Source organism: Leucoraja erinacea, chromosome 20, assembly GCF_028641065.1.
Source record: "Leucoraja erinacea ecotype New England chromosome 20, Leri_hhj_1, whole genome shotgun sequence".
NCBI lineage: Eukaryota > Metazoa > Chordata > Chondrichthyes > Rajiformes > Rajidae > Leucoraja > Leucoraja erinaceus.
In genome coordinates this window covers 19,804,540-19,825,728 of record NC_073396.1, presented here as the reverse complement: position 1 = coordinate 19,825,728, position 21,189 = coordinate 19,804,540, and the positions used below count along the sequence as shown (strand labels likewise).

Below are 21,189 nucleotides of genomic sequence, written 5' to 3'. Positions count from 1 at the left end.
TGCACCAAGATAGTGAAACACTTTGTTTTGCATGCTAACCAAGCAAATCAAACCATACATGAGAATCAAACTTAAGGGGTTGGACAGGCTAGATGCAGGAAGATTGCTCCCGATGTTGGGGAAGTCCAGGACAAGGGGTCACAGCTTAAGGGTAAGGGGGAAATCCTTTAAAACCGAGATGAGAAGAACTTTTTTCACACAGAGAGTGGTGAATCTCTGGAACTCTCTGCCGCAGAGGGTAGTCAAGGCCAGTTCATTGGCTATATTTAAGAGGGAGTTAGATGTGGCCCTTGTGGCTAAGGGGATCAGAGGGTATGGAGAGAAGGCAGGTACGGGATACTGAGTTGGATGATCAGCCATGATCATATTGAATGGCGGTGCAGGCTCGAAGGGCCGAATGGCCTACTCCTGCACCTAATTTCTATGTTTCTAAACCTTGTGTGAGTACAACGGTTGGTGCAAAATAGAAATGAAATGGAGTGCCAATGCATTTAATGATGAAAGGGGTAAATTTGGTCAAAAAGGAAGCATATGCAAAGTTTAGTGAGTCCATGAATATAAAGGGAACAGGAAAAAAACCTCCACCTTTGTATTAGAAGGGCCAAAAGGGGTCATGAATTGGTTTAAACGAATTACCAATTTTTTTAACGTACACTAAACACAAGGGGGTAACTAAGAAGGTGATATATAGAATGATCCAGCTTTCTAAATCTTTAGCTCCCTGAAAGTGACAACACCAGTTGATAGAGTGAAAAATAAGGCATATAGTTAGCAATGTTACAAAATGTTGAGATTTTAAAAATCAAGCCTGCAAGTTATCCCATCAGATAAAGCATAAAAAGAAGTCTAATTTGATACCTAATTCACCTTCATATCTTCAGTCTTAAAGCTATGTCCATTTTTATACTTGGAAAATAGCATATTGTTCCCAATTGCTTTTCCATTGACTTAACACAAAAGCCCATAACTTTCTTAAAAATTAAGAGAACTGAATGACATTTTCAGTTAATGTAGATTGAAGCATTCTGAAACAAATATGAAACATCTTACTTGGATGACCTGAAATGAAAGCATATAATTAGTTAGTTACCTAATTGTAGCTAATTACAAAATTGACCGTTGTGACGGAAATAGTAATAAACACCCAGACTGCCTTGAAAATTCAAAAGTGTGATATTCTTAAGATCAGAACTTTAATATTATTGTATTATATGCTGTAAGTCCGTAACAGATAGGTAAATAAATTACAATTTCTAGCAATGGACCAAGTCTTTATGGCGAAGATCAGTTGCTAGCTGGTACATTGGCATATCATAATCAGTAGCATCATTATACTCCTCAGATTGTAACCAATAAACAACTCTGTACACCTTGTTTTTCCTCAACTTTTCAATTTTGGCATTGTAAACTACAAGTTTTTGATTTTCAAACCACGCCTGACATGCCTTTCTGCCCTTCTTTCCCATTAAGAATGTCCTGTAGATCATCACATTTGGAGTAGTCTAAATTCGGATAATCTCTGCGAATGCTGTCTAAATCAGTCTCTTTTGCTGGGCATTTGGATTGACAATTTTGCATTTCTTCTTCGGAGACATGTTTAAAATGTGAAGGAAAAAAACCCACTGAACAGCAATAACAGAAACAAGTTATTATTTGCAATTTTAGAAAGGTAGAAATGATAAAGTTAAACGCTAAAACAAATAGTAAATATCTAACAAAAAATTCATATTCATCAGTTTCATCAATTACTAGATCTAAATTCAATTACCAGATCTAAACACATATCCATTTCTTGAGAAAAGGCAAACTTTTTTTAAATAGCCTGAGTATCCAAATAACAAAGTAATCCCATTCACACAAGAATTCACAATATAACATGATTTTTAAATTTCACTGTCATGAACATATGGCAAATGGAAGGAATTTAATGCTTAATTCCCATAAATTAATCTAGAAACATCCACTCAATATAAACAAAATTATTATTTTTTGTACAATACATGTGACTAAAACTGTTGTGGATATTTAGTATAAAAATATTAATTATGGATAGACAATTACACAAAATATAGAAGATTTAGATGCTCTTATGACATGATTGTCCAAAAAAAAAGAGAATTTTAATCATCTTGCGAGTGGGTTTTTCTGGAATACAATCGATTGGAACGTTGCCGTGAATTTTAATCCCATACCAGCAGGCAAGACGTGGGCAAATTGTTTGGGGACTAAATAATATTTTTGCATTGTAAAATTAGATTAAAGCCACCCCAAGTCGCAAGATTATATGTGAAATAAACGTCTTACCCATTGTTTTGTCCTGACATTATGATCCGTCACGTTGAAGGCGTTGAGGGCGTTCGAAGTCGCTTTTTACTTTAATCCAACTATTAAATTGTCCAGCGATTTTTATATTAAAAAAAAACGGGAATGGAAGTACGAACGATTTTTCTTCATCGACTAGCAGCCCGAGGAAATCCCTCTCTGACAAGCGATACAAAAAACCTGCATTTTAATCTCCCCCCCCTCAGTAGGATGCTGAGGAGGTTTCCCAGAATGTTGCCTGGATTAGAGGGTAATTACTATAAGAAGATATTGGACAAACTGGATTGATCTCTCCGATTCATTGGTGGTTGAGGGGAGACCTGGTTTAAAAAAGATAATAAAATTGAGGTATAGATAATCAGAACCTTTTTCCTAGGGTGGAAATGTCATGGACTAGAGGCGACAGATGCTCTAGGAACAAAATTTAAAGGTGATGTGCAGGGCAACTGTTTTTTACACAGTGGTGGGTCACTAGATCGCACTGATAGGGATGGTCATGGAGGCAGATATGATAATGGCATTAAAGAGGCGCATGGATATGGAGGAATATGAATCGCATGCAGGAAGCGGACATTAGGTTAATTTTGTGCCATGTTTGGTGCAGACATCGTGAGCAGAGGGACTTGTTCCTGTGCACACTATTCTAGGTATCATCAGTGCTATTGGAACATATTGGTGATATTCGCACCTACGAACTTGAAGCTCTCGACTATCTCACTGCAGCACCATTGCAGACAGTGATGTGTGCACCACATGGCTTCCTGAATGAAGTAGATTACGGAATCAGTCTGAAGAAGGGTTTCGGCACAAAACGTTGCCTATTTTCTTCGCTCCCTAGATGCTGCCTCGCCTGCTGAGTTTCTCCAGCACTTTTGTCTACCTTAGATGACTATCTCCTTTGTTTTGCTGATCTTGAGGGAGAGTTGTTATCTTTACACCTTGTTATTAAGCCCTATACCTCCTTCCTGTACTTGTTCTTGTTATTTGAGTTTGGCCCACTACAGTGATGTCACCTGCAAGTTTGTAAATTAAGTTAAAGCATAATTTGGATATGCCGTCCTGAGTGGATAGAGGGTATAAGGTGCTGAGAATACATCCTTGGATGTTTTGATGCCTATTAATTTTACCTGTCTCTTATCTGTTTTCCAAAACTAAAACTAGTGCTTGGTTTTAAGAGGGAGGAGATTTAAAGGGAATCTCAAAAGTAAATATTTTAGTTTTCTCGAATAAGCTACTAGGCGGGGCAGGGGTGGTGGAACAGTAACAACATTTAGAGGCATCTGGATAGATAATTGAATGAATAGGCCATAGAGGGATATGGAATTGTGGAATAGGATATACATGGTTTGTATAGACATGGTGAGTTGAATAGGCTATTCCTATGTTGTACAATCCTAGTAAAATACTGAATTGTCATTCTAAGCAGTGCTACAAATTGAAAATTAATTTCCACCACTCCATGGAAACCAAATCTAGTCAATCTACTAGACTGCACCTACACTCCTTTTAATAAAGATCATTCTAATGTTGTTGCACATAATGAATCTTAACACAATTAAGATGTGTAGGAAGGAACTGCAGATGCTGATGTCAAAGATAGACACAGTAATGCTGGAGTAACTCAGTGAATCACAGCATCTCTTGACCCGCTGAGTTACTCCAACATTTTATCTACAATTGTTAATGTTGGATAACCTTCAATTGTGAACTCCAGTTTTGGTGTTTCAATAAATGTATTTTTCATTGTCACTTATCCAGATAAAATGTCTGTTTCTGTAACTGAATTTTGAATTTAACTTTATGTAAATGAAACCCAATATTTCTTCCAAATCAGCACATGAAAGCTAGTGTACATAGCACATTGGTTTGTTGCTGTAGACACTCATTTTTGATTTTGATTTTGCGGGTGGTGGGGATGTGGTGGGAAACAAAGTTAGATGCTGGAAATCCGAAGTTTAAAAAAAACTGCTGTTAAACCAAGCAACTATGGCAAGAGAAACAATCAGGTTGAACACATTTCATCAGGTGAATGTGTTAACATAATCACTGGGCCATTTGCAATCTTGTAATTTCCATTGTACCTATTTGGATTAGTATTTTTTGACACTTTGTTCAGAAAATAATGAAAAAGAGCAGGAATTAGCTGTCTGCCACATGTATCTTCTCCATTCATTAATAATGTGGCTGAACTGCTTTTTGTTTCAACTTTCCTGCCTGTTTCCCTTAATTCTTGATTATTTTTTATTGTCTAGATGACCTTCTCACCTTAAATAATCAATGCTAACATTTACAACTGTATGGAGTAGAGCATTGCAAAGATTCAGCATATTTGTCTCCATCTTAAATGTGCAAATCCTATTCATAATGACCTCATGGGTGGAAACAAAGTTCGTATGTACCCTGTTAATTCCATTCAGAATTTAATTAAAAGATTATATGATAGGAGCAGAATTAGGCCATCAGGTCTACTCCATCATTCAATCATGGCTGATCTATCTCTTCTAACCCCATTCTCCAGCCTTCTCCCCATAACCTGTGATACCTATGGTACTAATTAAGAATCTATCTATCTCTGCTTATCCACGGACTTTGTCGCCACAACCTTCTGTGGCATAGAATTCCACGGATTCACCACCCTCTGACTAAAGAAATCTCTCCTCCTAAAAGAATGTCCTTTAATTCTGAGGCTATGCCCTTTAGTCCTAGACGCTCCCACTAGTGGAAACATCCACTCTATCCAAACCTTTCACTATTCTGTATGTTTCAATGAGGTCCCCCTCATTCTTCTGAACTCAGAGAGTATTGGCCCAGTGCTGTGAAACTCTCATCATATGTTAACCTACTCATTCTTGTATACCTCCTCTGGACCCAGCACATCCTTCCTCAGATATGGTGCCCAAAATTGCTCACAGTATTCATAATGAGGCCTGACCAGCGTCTTATCGAGCCTCAGCATACAAACCCTCTTGAAATAAATGCAAGCATTGCGTTTGCTTTCTTTACCACCGATTCGACTTGCAGGTTAACTTCATGGGAATCCTGCACCAGCATTCCCAAGTCCCTTTGCACCTCCGATTTCTGAATTCTCTCCCCATGTAGAAAATAATCTATGCCTTTATTCCTACTACTAAAATGCTTGACTCCACACTGTGCTGCACTATTTTACATCTACCACTTATCTGCCCACTATCCCAACCTACCCAAGTCCTTCTGCACAGTCCCTGCGTTCTCTACACAACATTGCCCTCCGCATATTTTCGTGTCATCCGCAAACTTGGCCACGAAGCCTTCATCCAATATGCTTCCACAAAATAAACCAACAGTCTTTTAAGCCCCAATGAATTAAAAAAAAAAAAAAAGCCAACTTGGTGCCTTTGTTCAAAGACAATCGCGCCATTTCATGAACCTGCCTAGTGAACCTTTTCCTGACCATCTTCATTCCAAAATATTGCTAAAACAGTAAATGGCAGACAAACAGCTAAATTTTTATTCCCCAAGTCTGGACTTTTATTAGGTATGTTACAAAACCTACCTGAATCGTCATTGGGAATCTGCCCACAGCCAGGTCCGCGTTTTGGCGCTGTTTGGAGGGGGCGGGTTTAAAACGCGATTTTTACTAGGCTGTACTAATCGCAGATGTTCAGCCTAGTAAATCATTAACGAAAAATCGCTGCAAGACCCGGTCGCAAAAGGTATTATTAGTTTTATAGGCCTCGATAATATAGTTATAATAGTTTTTAAATCACTGTCTGATTCCGCAACCTCTCGCAGCCCCGGGGTTTTATAAAGCAAACAATTAAAGGTATGTACCTTATTTTTACATTAAATGGGGCATATATATAACCCTATATATCAAGTTATCTATAGCGAGTAGTTCATTTTGGGCTTTTTATATCCCGCAGTATTTTTCTCGGCATTTGAGGGCACTAATCCAGCGCGATGTCAACGTTCTAAACCAGCGCGTTCACATGAACCCACTAGAAAGCCGATTTAAATGGGCATTTATTTACAGCAATTGAACACTAAATTCCTTCCATTTGGCCTATAAATTAATGTAAATTAGATATAAAAATCATGTTATATTGTGAATTATTTGTGAATAATCTTTGGACACTTAGGCTATTTAAAAATGTTAATGTTTCCTTAAGAAATGGGCTTTTGACTATCCAAGATCACAGCTTTTTTGTAATGTCCATTGAAAATCAATAGGGAACAAGATGCTAATTTTCGAGTATGAAAATGGCCATAACTTTTTTAATACTTGAGATATGAAAGTGAATTTGGTGTCAAATTAACTTATTGTTATGCTTTATCAGATGGGATAAATTGCAGACTTGATTTTTAAAATCTCAAAATTTTGTAACATTGCTACTTTTATTTGCTACATAAACATTTTTCTTTTAGGCTTTTTGAACTGGATGATGAAATTGAAGAAAAATGTTAGAACAGTAACTTAAATAGCATCGGAGCTATTATGATATTTAGATTATATTTGCATTTATTATGCCAGGTGAATCTGTCATTTAGTGCTTGAAGTACCTAAATTTCATATGCTTCAAGGATTCATTTAGAACAGCTTTAGGAAACCAAGATAAATAGTCACCTATACATATTTTGCTTGTCAGTATTCAACTTAGTAGTACCAATTGTACTCTATTCTTATCTCTTGCCTTTAATTGCTAAGTCATATTTGAGAATTGAAATATTACCATTGAACAAAAACTTCCCTGTCAGTAACTGAAAAAATGTTTATCTTTCCCAAATACATCCCTGAGCAATACTTCTAAAATATCATAAAGGGTTATTAACTCTAACTATAGTAGACCTGTACTATGTTCAAAATGACTGCTGTTTTGATTTTATGTGCCTATTACCCATCATAATGTAAAACGCATAGCTTCTTTCCCGTTCCTGGTGTTCCAAAATGCACAAATAATTACTTTGTGAAGTGCATTCGGAAATTAATGTATAGAGAATAGTGGCCAGGTTATATACAGCACAATCCCACTGGCAACAAGTGGCATGTCCAGTTGTTTTTTCTTAAGGCCAAGATTGTTTGACAGTTCAAATAACTCAATGAAAAAAACAGCACCTCAATGTGGCATTCACTTGGTATTGCAATAAACTTGGAACCTACATTCCAACTGTCAAAAGTAATAATCTAGATTAAATTGAAAAGATGTAATTTGTTTGAATAATGTTATCCTCGGGGCTGATAAGTTACTGTATGGTAGTAGGTTTAACATACGAATCGGGCGACAGTGTATCCTAGGTTTGTTTTATTGTATTACTGAAGCAGTATATTATCCATTATCCCATCAGCTGTTCTGTGAAGCTCAGACATCGGGTGCGATAATGTCATGTCCCTCTATGTGACACCAGCTTTATCAATGTGACTGAATCCGAACTATGCCCTTCAGAGGAATTTGGGTATGGACAATTAATTAAAATATGGTCATTGCCAGAACGATTCATTATAAACAACTTTAAAAATTGTAAAAACAATGCATATATGATGAAGCAAGATTACATTTTGTCTCTTAAATGCCTTGCCAAAATTGCTATTCCACTTTACACTGTCTGGAAGGAAAAACAAATCTCCCAACTCTCTGTAAAGAATCTTGTTTCAGATTCTTCTTCGTATTGGTCATGGAATCTTCATAGAATCTTTTTGTAATTTAAAAAATATATATGAACCAGCTGCTTCTACAAAAGATGAATGAAGTGAAAGGAGCCATTGAGCTGAATGACTTTAGTTTAGTTTATTGTCACATGTACCGAGGTACAATGAAAGCTTTTGTTGCATGCTAACCTATTGGCGGAAAGACAATAGAAACATAGATAATAGGTGTAGGAGTAGGCCATTCGGCCCTTTGAGCCGGCACCGCCATTCAAAATTATCAGGGTTGCTCATCCAGAATCAGTACCCTGTTCCTGCTTATTCCCCATATCCCTTGATTCCGTTAGCCCTAATAGCTAAATCCAACACTCTCTTGAAAACATCTAGTGAATTGGCCTCCACTGCTTTCTGTGGCAGAGAATTCCACACATTCACAACTCTCTGGGTGAAAAGGTTTTTCCTCATCGCAGTCCTAAATGGCCTACCCCTTTTCTCTTAAACTGTGACATCTGGTTCTGGACTCTCCCAACATGGGGAAAATTTTTCCTGCATCTAGCCTGTCCAATCCCTTAAGAATTTTATGTTTCTTTAAGATTCCCTCTCATCCTTCTAAATTCCAGTAAATATAGACCCAGTCGATCCATTATTTAATCATATGTCTGTCCCGCCATCCTGGGTATTAACCTGGTGAACATGGTTACAATTGACTTGCTAGAGTATTGGCTTTAGGATCTATTTGCAAACATTCTCCCTGTGCTCTCATTCCCGTGTAACTGGCATTGTCAACTCCAGAATTGTTCTTATAAATGCTGGGTAAGATAATACAAGTTAACCTATTGTTTTAGAAAATATCTAACATTTTCCATTAAGGCATTGCAGTTGTCCAAGTTGGTCTTTTGAAATGTTATCAGTTGAAAGTAGAGGCCGTCACAAAGATGACAATGAGATGGATGCATATTGAGCTGCTTGTATGTTAACTTTTGTAAGTGTAACTCTGATGTGAAAAGAGCCTGATAAATACATTTTAACACCCACCTCAGTGACTCCACATTCCTCACAGTGATAGAAGGTGAAAAACAAAATTTTCAATCTCTTCCCTTCTTTGGCCTCGGGGGGCCTCGAGCCTTCCGTTGACGGGACGATCTTGGCTCCCGTAGCCGGCGGTCGGACCCTCCACATCGGGGGGGGATCTCAGCTCCCCGCACCGGGCGATTGGGCCCCGGGTCGGGGCTGGTCTAGCCTCCTGCGACTTTGGAGCTTCCCGAGACTGCGAGCTCCTCGATGTTGAATTCCGCAGGCCGCAGTTGGAGCCTCGATCCCAGGCAAGGGATCACAGGCTCCGATAATAAGTTCACGCCCCGAGGTCAGTCTCGAGCAAGGCCTCCAGCTCCAGAGATACGATCCGGAAATCAATCACTTCTCCGACAAGGAAAGAGATTGAAAAAATTGAAATTAATAAAAAGATATCTTTTTGATTACGTGGTAAATTAGCTAATTTCCTCAGTTCTTTATTGAAAGTTACTATTCAATTTGCAGCCTTCATCCTTTGAGGCAATGCATCACAACAGATCATAGCAATTCACCACAACACAGATGCTCTCATCTCCCCTCTGATATTTCTGATGATCTTTAAACAGTTTTTGTAGACCAAAAGGTGCCCTATGCACCTTTAATCAACATGGGTGTGACCTGGCCAGAAAACAAAATTAATTCCATTCCTTCTTTCTAGAGATGCTGCCTGTCCCGCTGAGTTACTCCAGCATTTTGTGTCTATCTTCAAAAAAATAAAGACGTTTAATGTTTTAATAGGTGCCAGTACATTGCACTGGTGCATACTGTCACAAAAAGCACTGTCTTTAAATATGATGCTAATATGACATAACAAAACTTATTCCAAAATAAATATATCAAAGCCATTGTGTGTATTTGAGGTTGACAAAAAATGCTGGAGAAACTCAGAAGCGGGTGAGGCAGCATCTATGGAGAGAAGGAATTGGTGACGTTTCGGTTCAAGACCCTACTTTAGACTTGAGTCTCTCTTTAAACCTTAAGATTGAATAGCGACTTTCTCAAACCTCAACATCTATGAACTATGAACACCGGCGTTCCTCAGGGCTGTGTGCTGAGCCCCCTCCTCTACTCCCTCTTCACCTATGACTGCACACCTGTACATGGTACTAACACCATCATCAAGTATGCAGATGATACAACGGTGATTGGCCTCATCAGCAACAACGATGAGCTGGCCTACAGGGAGGAGGTCCAGCACTTAGCAGCATGGTGCGCTGACAACAACCTGGCCCTTAACTCCAAGAAGACCAAGGAGCTCATTGTAGACTTCAGGAAGTCCAGAGGCGGCACGCACACCCCCATCCACATTAACGGGACGGAGGTGGAACGTGTTTCTAGCTTCAGATTCCTGGGAGTCAACATCTCCGATGACCTCTCTTGGACCCACAATACCTCTACTCTGATCAAGAAGGCTCATCAGCGTCTCTTCTTCCTGAGGAGACTGAAGAAGGTCCATCTGTCTCCTCAGATCCTGGTGAACTTCTACCGCTGCACCATCGAGCGCATCCTTACCAACTGCATCACAGTATGGTATGGCAACTGCTCTGTCTCCGACCGGAAGGCATTGCAGAGAGTGGTGAAAATTGCCCAACGCATCACCGGTTCCACGCTCCCCTCCATTGAGTCTGTCCAAGCAAGCGCTGTTGAGTCTGCATCGCCAAGGACTGCTCTCACCCATCAACCAAGGACTGCTCTCCTACCCCGGACGCTGGATTTTATTCAAATCGTTGCCGCTATGTCGCTCTTTCAAGGGAGTCATGCTAAATGCATTTCGTGACTGTCTCATCCCCCCCCCCCCCCCCCCCCCCCAATGACTTAATTAAAATTCAATCGTTTCTGTCGCTCTTCAAGGGAGATCTAATGCATTTCGTTGTCTCTGTACTGCCTTTCAAACAATTAAATTGATCTGAATGATATCTTTTATTCTTTGTTGCCTTTCATTAGATTGATTATGATAGGCAGCCATCAAAAGATGATAGCCAAAGATATTTGTATCTGAAGTGGATGAACAGTGTTAACTATCTTTTCTGTTGACATGAGAATCTGAGGTGATTTTATCAAAAGTGTAGGTAGAAGGCTGCGGGTTGTGGGGACGATCAAAACAAATATAAGACGGTCACCAAGAAATCCAATGGGAAATTCGGAAGAAATTTGATTAGGAGAGAATGTACCACTCGCTACTTTGGGGAGTGAGTAATTAGTTATAATTAATATGGATATATTTGAAGGAAGGTAGTCGAGAGAGTGAAAGAAGTACAAAGACCAGTATGGACTAGTTGGGCTGAATGGTATATTCCTGTGTCTCTTATCTTATGTTATCTTGCTATAAAATATAATGTCCTTTCCATTTAAAGATGTTTTTTCTGCAACCAAATACGAAAATGAAGTGCTAATTTAGGAATATTTTGCTCACTAACTTGTGTTAATATCTCCTTAAATGGATCCATATGCTTTGGTTTTTCAGTCCAGATATGATGCAAGGTTCTAACATTTAACTCAATGCTTCTACCCACTGTTTATGCAGTGAATTTTGTTAATGGTCCCAAGGAACCTTCTAATAACGTGCTTGTGACATTTTTGTCAGGCCCAATAAATGCACTGCTAAAAACCAGCTGGTTCCTCTCTGAGCTGATGAGATTGCACAAAACAATTTTGACATGTAGCAGTTATGTCCTTGTGGTTACTTTAGTATTTATTTGATTTATTACAAAAGTTTCAATTGTGCAGAGGAGTTGACAGTTGAAAGTGTTAATAATCTATTTAATGTGGGCAGGATTTTTTGGGGAAATCCCCATTCTCCAGAATCAAGTTGAAGGTGTTTTTATATCAGAATTCAAATATTGTTGCTTGTCATCCTCAGTCAGACATCTAGTACTCAGTCTTTAGAAATTACCCTGAAGTCACATTTTAGAGATGTGTATAAAATTGGACTGTTATTTCACAGAAAAATTGTGGATCATGAATTTCCTATCCTTGTTTTCCTTTTGTGTGTGGTGATGTGGAGTTTATAAACATTATTTCCTTTGCTCCAATTTATTTCTGTTGAAGTCTTGTTTGCTAAAATGTCTTGTTTCAGGACTATATCCAGAGCACATGACCTTTTAGAGCAATCTTTAATGCTTCAGTTTTTTTTGGAAAGAATTGGTATGTTCTGGTAATCCAGAAACTTGGATTAATCCAAAATTACATTAAGATCCCATTTAGAGGATTTAAATTCAGTTTTAGCTTGGGATGAAAGGGAAAGCTATATTTAATAAACACTAAAATTGTCAGATTCGCTAATGTCCTTGTGGGAAGAAAGTCTGTATGGGTCTGGTTTTGTCCGTTTGGGGGGGGGGGGGGGGGGGGGGGAACGTGCAATTAAAATGCTGAGCCCCTATGACTTAATCGATTACATGAATTCAATTAAGGATTTGAACGCTGTCTGCATTCTGGGCCCACACCAGGGTGGTTGATTCAAAACACCACTTCATTTGAGGAAAATACAATATTTGTCAACCTTAGCAGCCATTTTATAGGTAGATAGCAGTTTACTAAATGAATCCCCCCTGCCTGGTTGTACATTCCTCATTTGGTGTACCATGCTGTCATTGTGCTGCTGAAGCTCTTATTAGCCAAGCACACTTTTGGTCTATCCCTTTATACTTTTGGGTCTTTCACCCTTTTAAGTATTTCGACGCTTCCACATCTTATCATCGCTGTTCTTCATTATAAGTATTTTCAAGCAGATATCTTCAGTTTTCCGTTGCAAAAAATAACTAAGCTTGCTCTTGATTTTGCTTGAGGAAAATAACATAAGTAGACTATGAGGCCCTTGGAGATTGTTCTGCAATACAGAAAGATCATGGCTGATGTGACATTTGTCCTCCTACAATTCTCTTTGTGAAGTCCCCTTGTCCAAAAATCTATCCAGCCCTTGAATGACTTAACATCCACGGTATTTCAATAGAGTCCAAAGATTCATAAAATTGGGATGAATTACTCATTTTCGTTGACTTAAGTGACTAATTTCTTATCCTGAGACTGTTTGCAAGTTTAGTCAAATTCCCGTCCCTCCCAGCACTTCACCTCAAATCTGGAGAAGTTTGTTGATTCATCACAGAATGCTGCTTAGTTTCTTCCATGTTCCAGAGACTATAGATCTGTTTGTTCAATGCATAGAGCAAAGTGTTATCCCTGTAATCTAGAATTGACTTTGACTACAATGTCTTTAAGGGAGCTATTGGCTTTGACTTAATAATAAATGATTATTGTCACATATTTGAGATACTGTGGGGGATGTTTTGCATGCTATCCAGGCAAATTATACCTTATAAGGAAAAGGAAAATAGAGTACGGAGTATACTGTAACTGCTGCAGAGAAAGCGCAGATAAAACATGCAAAGATTGGGGAATAATAGGACCAAATAGTACTGATGTATTCAAAACCCCAGTGTAGTTGCAGCAGGGTTTTGTCCCTTTGTTCCATGCTGTGTATATGAGATGAAATGTTGCAACCCTGCCTTCACTTTATCAGCCTTCCATCCAATATAAGCGAGTTCGATATTTCAACTGCGCATGCCCAGGTCATAGGTCACTTGAGATAAACATTCTCGGCAGCTGAGCTGCTGAGTGTATACAGATCTGCGTTTCATCTGTAGTCAGGATCGAACCCGGGTCTCCAGCGCGGCTAGAGCTGTTGAATTGCTACTGGAGTTAGCAACACTATTTCTCCCTTCTCCACTGGTCCATGCAGAAATCTCAGCAGTGACAATCTAATGTTGCCAGACTGCTTGTGACAACAACGTGCGTGAGAGGGCCAATTTCTCGGCATTAATATCGGAGTTTGGGCGGAGGTGATGACATGCCAGATGGTGGGGACTATTCCCAGGAAGGGAAAGGCCTTTTGGTACAAACCAGAATCAAGATATTATAAAACATCAAATGCCCTGGAGTGCAGATGTTGATGATGTTACTGTGAAATGCGCCAATTGCTGGTGGTCAATTTTGTGTGCTGATGTTGACCATCTGGACAATTCCAAGCCCCATTTTCGACCCTGACCCGGGTCACTGTTTGTGTGGAGATTGCACGTTCTCCCCGTGCAATATAACGTTGGTTTCCTCCACATTCCAAAGATGTGCGGGTGCAAACGGGTGATCGGCGTGGACTTGGTGGGCCGAAGGGCCTGTTTCCGTGCTGTGTCCCTAAACCAAATTAATCTAACTAGGTAAAGCAAAGTCATCGGAGGACGCAGGGAAGGTGGACACGGGAACAGGTGGGATTGAAGGGAGGAAAGAAAGTTGTCTGGGACAATTCTCCCCCTCCCCCTCCCCCTCCCCCTCCCCCTCCCCCTCCCCCTCCCCCTCCCCCTCAGTGCTTGGGTTAAGGACAAGTGTATACTATAGTTCCTGACATTAATAGACTCATTGTGATCAAAACATGGTCCTCTCAGTATTTTAATGTATTTCACTTTTGAAGGCAGCTGAATGTTGCTGGACAGTTCTTTGTCAATAGCTTTGTAAACACATGCAGTAGGGTATTGGTCTGACGTTCGATACTGAGCCGCAGGCTGATGATTATGGCAGTACTTAGAATACAGAACATAACATTATGTGGCAATTTACATTGATTTAGTTAAAACCACTTTCAGAGGGTTAATTTGCATTGTTCATGTTTCTTTTAAAATGACCAATGTAATATCAACAGTATTTGGAGTATTACAGTACTGGAATATATACAGTATTTTTTGTAAAGCAATGCCATTTATACCTCAATTGCTCTCCACCCTAGTTTAATGCTGATTAATGTTGCCACAATTTGGAAGGAATGGGTATACAGACAACCTGCCATTCCGCAGCAACATCATCACCAGTACGCCAAGGTTTGTTTTGATTGTTAAGCATGCTCAAAAGGATTTTCAATATCAACCCAATTGAACTTCCCTATTTAGAAATAGTTGTGGTCATGGTCTTCAAAATGCAATTTACTGTTCCATACTTCGACACAACTGGTCATAAAGTGCCAGCCAGTTCATAGTTTGAACGAATAAAAATGTTGAAATTGCTTACTTTTCTCAACGGTTATGGCAAAAGACTGGGAATTTTAATATCTCATGAGTCATTTGCACCAGTGAGCTTCTTTATTAGACTATATTTGGGAAGGAAATCATTTATGTAATTTTCTTGACTCCTCAGTGAATCACTCCCTTTTTCTGTCATGCTCTGAGTTCTTTTGTTGAACAGGATTGTACTTGTGAAGAATTCACAACTTCAAGTTTTCAATTGTATGGATGTAACCCTGCATTTTTATTTCTACTGTCTTGCACTATGACCAGACGCTAAACTGCATTTCGTTGTACCTGTACTCGTATTTGTGCAATGACAGTAAAGTTGAATTGAATTGAATTGAATTGAATTTGTTTCAGTTGTGGAGAGCTGCGGAATTTTTCATAGCGAGTTACTGATTATTGCAGTGTTTTCTTTGTGATCGTGTTTATGGCGATCACTCAAGTTCAATTTTGAAAGGATTTCAGAGGTACCATGTGTGATTGGTCAGACCTTTCTTTTCCTGCTATTAAGACCACATGAAATTTCAGCAGAGCTGTGCCCATAAAGGCTGAGATGTTGGAATGCAACAAATGTTGAGCTGTTGGAGTTAAAATAATTTTCCAGCAGTATTTATATTTTATTAACTGTCACTAAATTGGGTTATTTAAATATTCAACACATGTTACTTAAATATATCCACATTCACACTCCCACCTCAACCCTTACCTAACTTAGTTTACACATATTATTTAAAAACATTTATTTTCAACAAGTGTCTGGAAACTACACTTTTACACAGCCCTTTGTTGATTTGTTTTTGCCATCTTGAACTGTGGCTTGTTGTCCTGCACAATTCATTTTTTTTTAGATTTAACTTTGTCTTTGCAACTTCTAGATTCCAGCATCTCTCCTCTGTTCATACTGACTGTTTATTTAAACCGTGTGACCACATGACTGATATTCTGACTGAAGCATTGTTTCACTGTAGGAACAATAAATAAATAAATAGGGTGGCATGGTGGCATAGCTGTAGAGTTGCTGCCTTACAGCGCCAGAGACCCGGGTTTGACTGTGGGTGCGGTCTGCACGGAGTTTGTCCATTCTCTCTCGTGGGTTTTCTCCGGGTGCTCTGGTTTCCTCCCTGATTCCAAAGGCTAACAGGTTAATAGGTTTATTGCCTTCTGTAAATTGCCCCCTGGCATGTAAGATGGTGCAAGTGTCTGGAGCGATCGCAGATCGGCGTTGACTCGGTGAGCTGAAAGGCTTGTTTCCATGCTGTATCCCTAAACTAAACCATATTCCAGGAATTATTGGCATTCTGTCTCTCTCCCCATCAAAAGTACACTGCTGTCATATTAGCTGGTACATCTGGTTGATGCATCAGAAATTTGTATTCCAGTGTTCTAGAAAAGGGGAGTGAAGCTAGAGGCCATAGATTTAGGGTGAGAGGGAATTTTTACAGATATTTGTGGGGATTATTGTATGGAATGAGCTGTTAGAGATGGTGATAGTGCCAGCTACAGTTACAATGTTTAAGTACAAATGTCTCTTAAACTTATTGATCGTATCTGACTCCACTTCCTCCCCGGCAAATTTCAGATATTAGCCACCTCAAAATAAACTTTTCCCTCAAATCCCCTTTAAAATTCCCACCTATGCTTACTGCTGTGGGAAAAAAAACGTTTCTAACCTATCTATGCTTCTGATTTTAAATATCTCTATCAGGTCACCCCCAGCCTCCTTCACTCTAGGAAAAACTAAACACAACATCCAATCTCACTCCATAGTCCTTCAATGAAGGCAATGATCTGGTGAACCACTTCTGCACCACATTATTCCTATATTGTGGCAATCATACTCCAAATTGAAGGGTGACCAGTGTATTGTAAATTTGCAAGTTATTGTTGCCAACCCCATTTTATTTCAATAAGTCTTCTCTCATTCTTAGACCATCAGCACATTCTATTTGATCTTTTGTTGAAACAACACTTTAAACCAGTAATTTGTCCAATAAACCACCTTTGTTTTTCCTCCAAATAAGCATATTTTAAATAAGGAGACCAAAACTGCAAGCAATATTCTGGTTGGACCAAGATTTTTCTCTAATATTGAACTATAAAATTTGAATAGAAACACAGTCTTGTTTTGTTGTTTCTTACCATGCACTCTGTTTGCTGTTGCCATTTTACATTTTTAATATTTTAAAGATCAACTTTGAATCTTTTTTTTTATCGAAATAAGTTGGGGTGGAGGCATATAGTGGCATATTAATCATGAGAACGGGGAGTGGTGTTTACATTAAAGCCAGAGACTGGTATCAAATATACACATCCTAATGTGATGATTGGGTGGGGTGGAAGGCCATCTCCTGTCTATCTCCTCGCAGTGGTGCTCTGTGTTGGAATTCCAACTTGTTTTGACAATGCAGTGGTCAAATCTCCTTTACTGAATTTTAACTGATGCCGAAATCCATGTAGATTGTATAGATAACCAGTGAGCAAGAGTTCTTAATGCACAGTGAATAAACTCGTATGAAAGATGGTTAAAATTCTGAGTAGGAGTCCTTAAAATCCTGGTATTTTACCATGAATGAAATCCATTGTTATAGATCAATGTTCCTTTGTCTGACAATGGAGGAGGCACAGGACAGAAAGGTCAGTGTGGGAATGGGAGGGGGAGTTAAAGTGTTGAGCAACCGGGAGATCGGGTAGATTAAGGCGGGCTGGTCGGAGGTGTTCAGCGAAACGATCACTGAGCTTGCGCTTAGTCTCGCCGATATACAGGAGTCCACACCTGGAACAGCGGATACAGTAGATGAGGTTGGAGGAGGTGCAAGTGAACCTCTGCCTAACCTGACAAAAGACCTGCTTTCTCTCTCCGTCCCTTCCCCATTTCCAGTTCTCCTACCACTCTTACCGTCCCCGACTACATTTTATCTCTGTATTGCCCACTCCCTTGACATCAGTCTGAAGGGTCTCGACCCAAAACGTCACCCATTCCCTCTCCAGAGATGCTGCCTGTCCCGCTGAGTTACTGCAGCATTTTGTGTCTATCTACCAGCATCTGCAGTTCTTTCCTACACAATGCCTTTGTTTTCACTTGCAATGCCTTTACAGCAAATTCTCGTAAATTCTTTGATTATTGTAAATTCTCGATTTGTAGTTTTTCTGCATTTCTCTAGTTTTCCATCTGTATTTAAGATGAGTTACATTGACATAGTTATGGCGTTTCCATTTAAATGCGGACGATGATTTGTATTTGTGCATATCATATGGCGTTCAATTAAACACATTTCAACAGTAAATGAAACATTGAAATATAATTTGTAAAGATGGTGAGCTAAATGGTGTTGGGCTTGACATAATTGACACATTCTACATGACAGCATCTGTGGAGAGAGAAACGTGACATTTTGCATACAGGACTGCAGAACATCTGGATGAAGAATCCTGGGAATGAAATATTTTAACACTCTCACTTTTCACCAAAGTTGCCTAACTTGATTGTTTCCAGCTTTACCTTTTATTCCAGATTTCTAGCATTGTTTTTAATTTAATTTTTGCATTCAAGATTGGATTAAATAGGCTTATTAAATGAACACCCGAGCCATATCATTGGTATTTCAAAGTTGGTTAGTTCAAACTCTTGGCCATGGGGAAAAATACACTAACATTCTGCAGATCGGTTTAGTTTATTGTCGGGTGTACCGAGGTACAGTGTAAAGCTTTTGTTGCGTGCTATCCAGTCAGCAGAAAGACAATATATGATTACAATTGAGCCATTTACAGTGTATAGATATATGATAAAGGAATAACATTTAATGCAAGGTAAAGCCAGCAAAGTCTGATTAAGGATAGTCCAAGGATCAACAAGGAGGTAGATATTAGTTTAGCACTGCACTCTGGATGATTCAGTTGCCTGATAACAGTTGGGAGGAAGCTGTCCTTGAATCTGGAGGTGTGTGTTTTCACATTTGTATACCTTTTGCCTGATGGGAGAAGGGAGAAGAGGGTGCCAGGGTGCAATTCATCCTTGATTATGCTGCTGGCCTTGCCGAGACAGCATGAGGTATAAATCGAGTCAATAGAAGGAAGGTTTGTTTGTGTGATGGTCTGGGCTGCGTCCACAATTCGCTGCAATTTATTGCGGTCTTGAATGGAGCTATTCCCAAACCAAGCTATGATGTATCCTGATAAAATGCTTTTCTATGGTGCATTTGTAGCAGTTGCCGAGAGTTGTAGGGGCCATGCCAAACTTCCTAATTCTTCTAAGGAAGTAGAGGTGTTGGCCGTTGCTTCAATGCGGGTGGTCCCAGAGAAGTTGTTGGTGACTTTGACTCCTAGGAATTTTAAGTTTTCAACCATCTCTACTGCAGCACCGTCAATGCAAACTGGGGTATGTGTACCGCTTTGTTTTCTGAAGTCGATCACTACCTTCTTTGTCATACTGACATTGAGGGAAAGGTTGGTGTCTCGACACCAGGACATGAGGTTCTCTATCTCCTTCGTCTCATTATATGATATCCAGCCAACAATGGTGGTCTCATCTGCGAATTTGAAAAGGGAATTAGATTTGTACATGGCTGCACAGTCGTGGGTGTACAATGAAGAAAGAAGGGGGCTGAGAACACGTACTTGCGGAGCCTCCCTGTTGAGGTTTATCATAATGATGATTTGTCCCCTAGCCTCACTGATTGGGGTCTGTTGGTCAGGAAGTCGAGTATCCAGTTGCTGAGATGAGTGCTGACACCAAGTCTCAAGTTTGGTAATAAGCTTCGATGGTATAATGGTATTGAAGGCAGAGCTGTTGTCCATGAATAGGAGTCGTACGTAGGTGTCTCTCTTATACTATCCAGGACAAAGCAACCTGCTTAATTACTATATCATTCACTACCTAAATATATTACCTCCAACGTTGACACAGTGCATTCTTTCTTCAAAATGTAAAATACATTTTTTACAAAATGCGCAAATACATTAGCTGCGTTGCGTTAAACAACTGACTTCCATCGTTCTTAGAAACATAAAATCATAGAAACGTAGAAAATAGGTGCAGGAGTAAGCCATTCGGCCCTTCGAGCCTGCACCGCCATTCTTGATTATTTTATCTTCATTTTGTTTTAAGCAGTTTATTCCCCACCCCTGAAATCTGAGTTTTGTAGTGCAGATATACTCTAGGTTAGATTCCTCACTTTGTTACCGCTTGATCTGACTAATTATACATTTCTTAATGCAGTGTTTTGAGCAGCTCTCATCTACTTTCTCCACAGGATTGCAGACTTTCCTTATTTCTGGAAGAAAGTTGGCCCATTCTGTGTGTACCTGCACCCAACCGCTGGTACCTTGCCTTGCCATGGGAGACTCCAGTTCCTTTGCAGTTCCCAATCAACTCCAAGATATAACAAGTGAAGTTGCTGCTGAAGGGATGCCACCTAGCAGCATGGTGGGCAAAGCTAAGGTGAGTGATCAAGAACTTCAGCCAATGCCAAACCATTGAAACATTGGAACTGGTTAAAAGGGAATAAAGAAAAGGCGTTCCATTATCGGTATTATTTTAGAAAATTATCTTGACTGGAAATGTGAATTTAGTAACAAATTTATTTGGTAGAAAGTGCTGCATTGAAGGACGTGAAATGCATATCAAGGGTGATGAAGTTTGCAGTTCCACTGTTGAAGTAGGACTGTTTAAGCTATTAATCTTAACTCCATACATTTTTAATTTAGTCGCTCCTTTAATTCTAAATCCACTGTCAATATTTTTATTACACAGTGTGAAGTAACTGAACGTGGGTATCTTGTTCTGTACCTTGGTGACATCTCTTCCCTGTATCTTGGATCGCACTCTCTCCAATCTGAATGTATGTGCCTCAATTCAATCCCTTAAATCTACACCATGCGTGTCTTAGTTTTTTGCTTGTTCTGCAAAGTTCTCAACTCTGTCTGTCATGTTTCACTCTTCATTACCTCCAAATACCTCAAACAATCTTCTCTCGCACATCACCCGTTCTTTTCCTTTAGTGTTTTTAGTTTAAAAGATACAGCATGGAAGCGGGCCCATCAGATGTTACTATACAGTAAGTAGAGACATTTTGTTCATTAGTGCAACATGAATGCAAGTTTGACTTTTTATAAGAATCCATTAGGTAAAGC

General features: G+C 39.4%; 1 protein-coding gene across 2 annotated transcripts in view; it reads left to right on the top strand.

Annotated features, from left to right (window-relative positions):
• The window catches only part of adcy9 (adenylate cyclase 9), a 58,789-nt gene that overhangs the window by 3,467 nt on the left and 34,133 nt on the right, over positions 1–21,189 (top strand). For both annotated transcript variants that reach the window (XM_055651529.1, XM_055651527.1), the window contains exon 2: positions 20,310–20,497. In XM_055651529.1, coding sequence (XP_055507504.1) covers positions 20,310–20,497 — 188 coding nt within the window. The remainder of the gene's footprint in view (positions 1–20,309; positions 20,498–21,189) is intronic.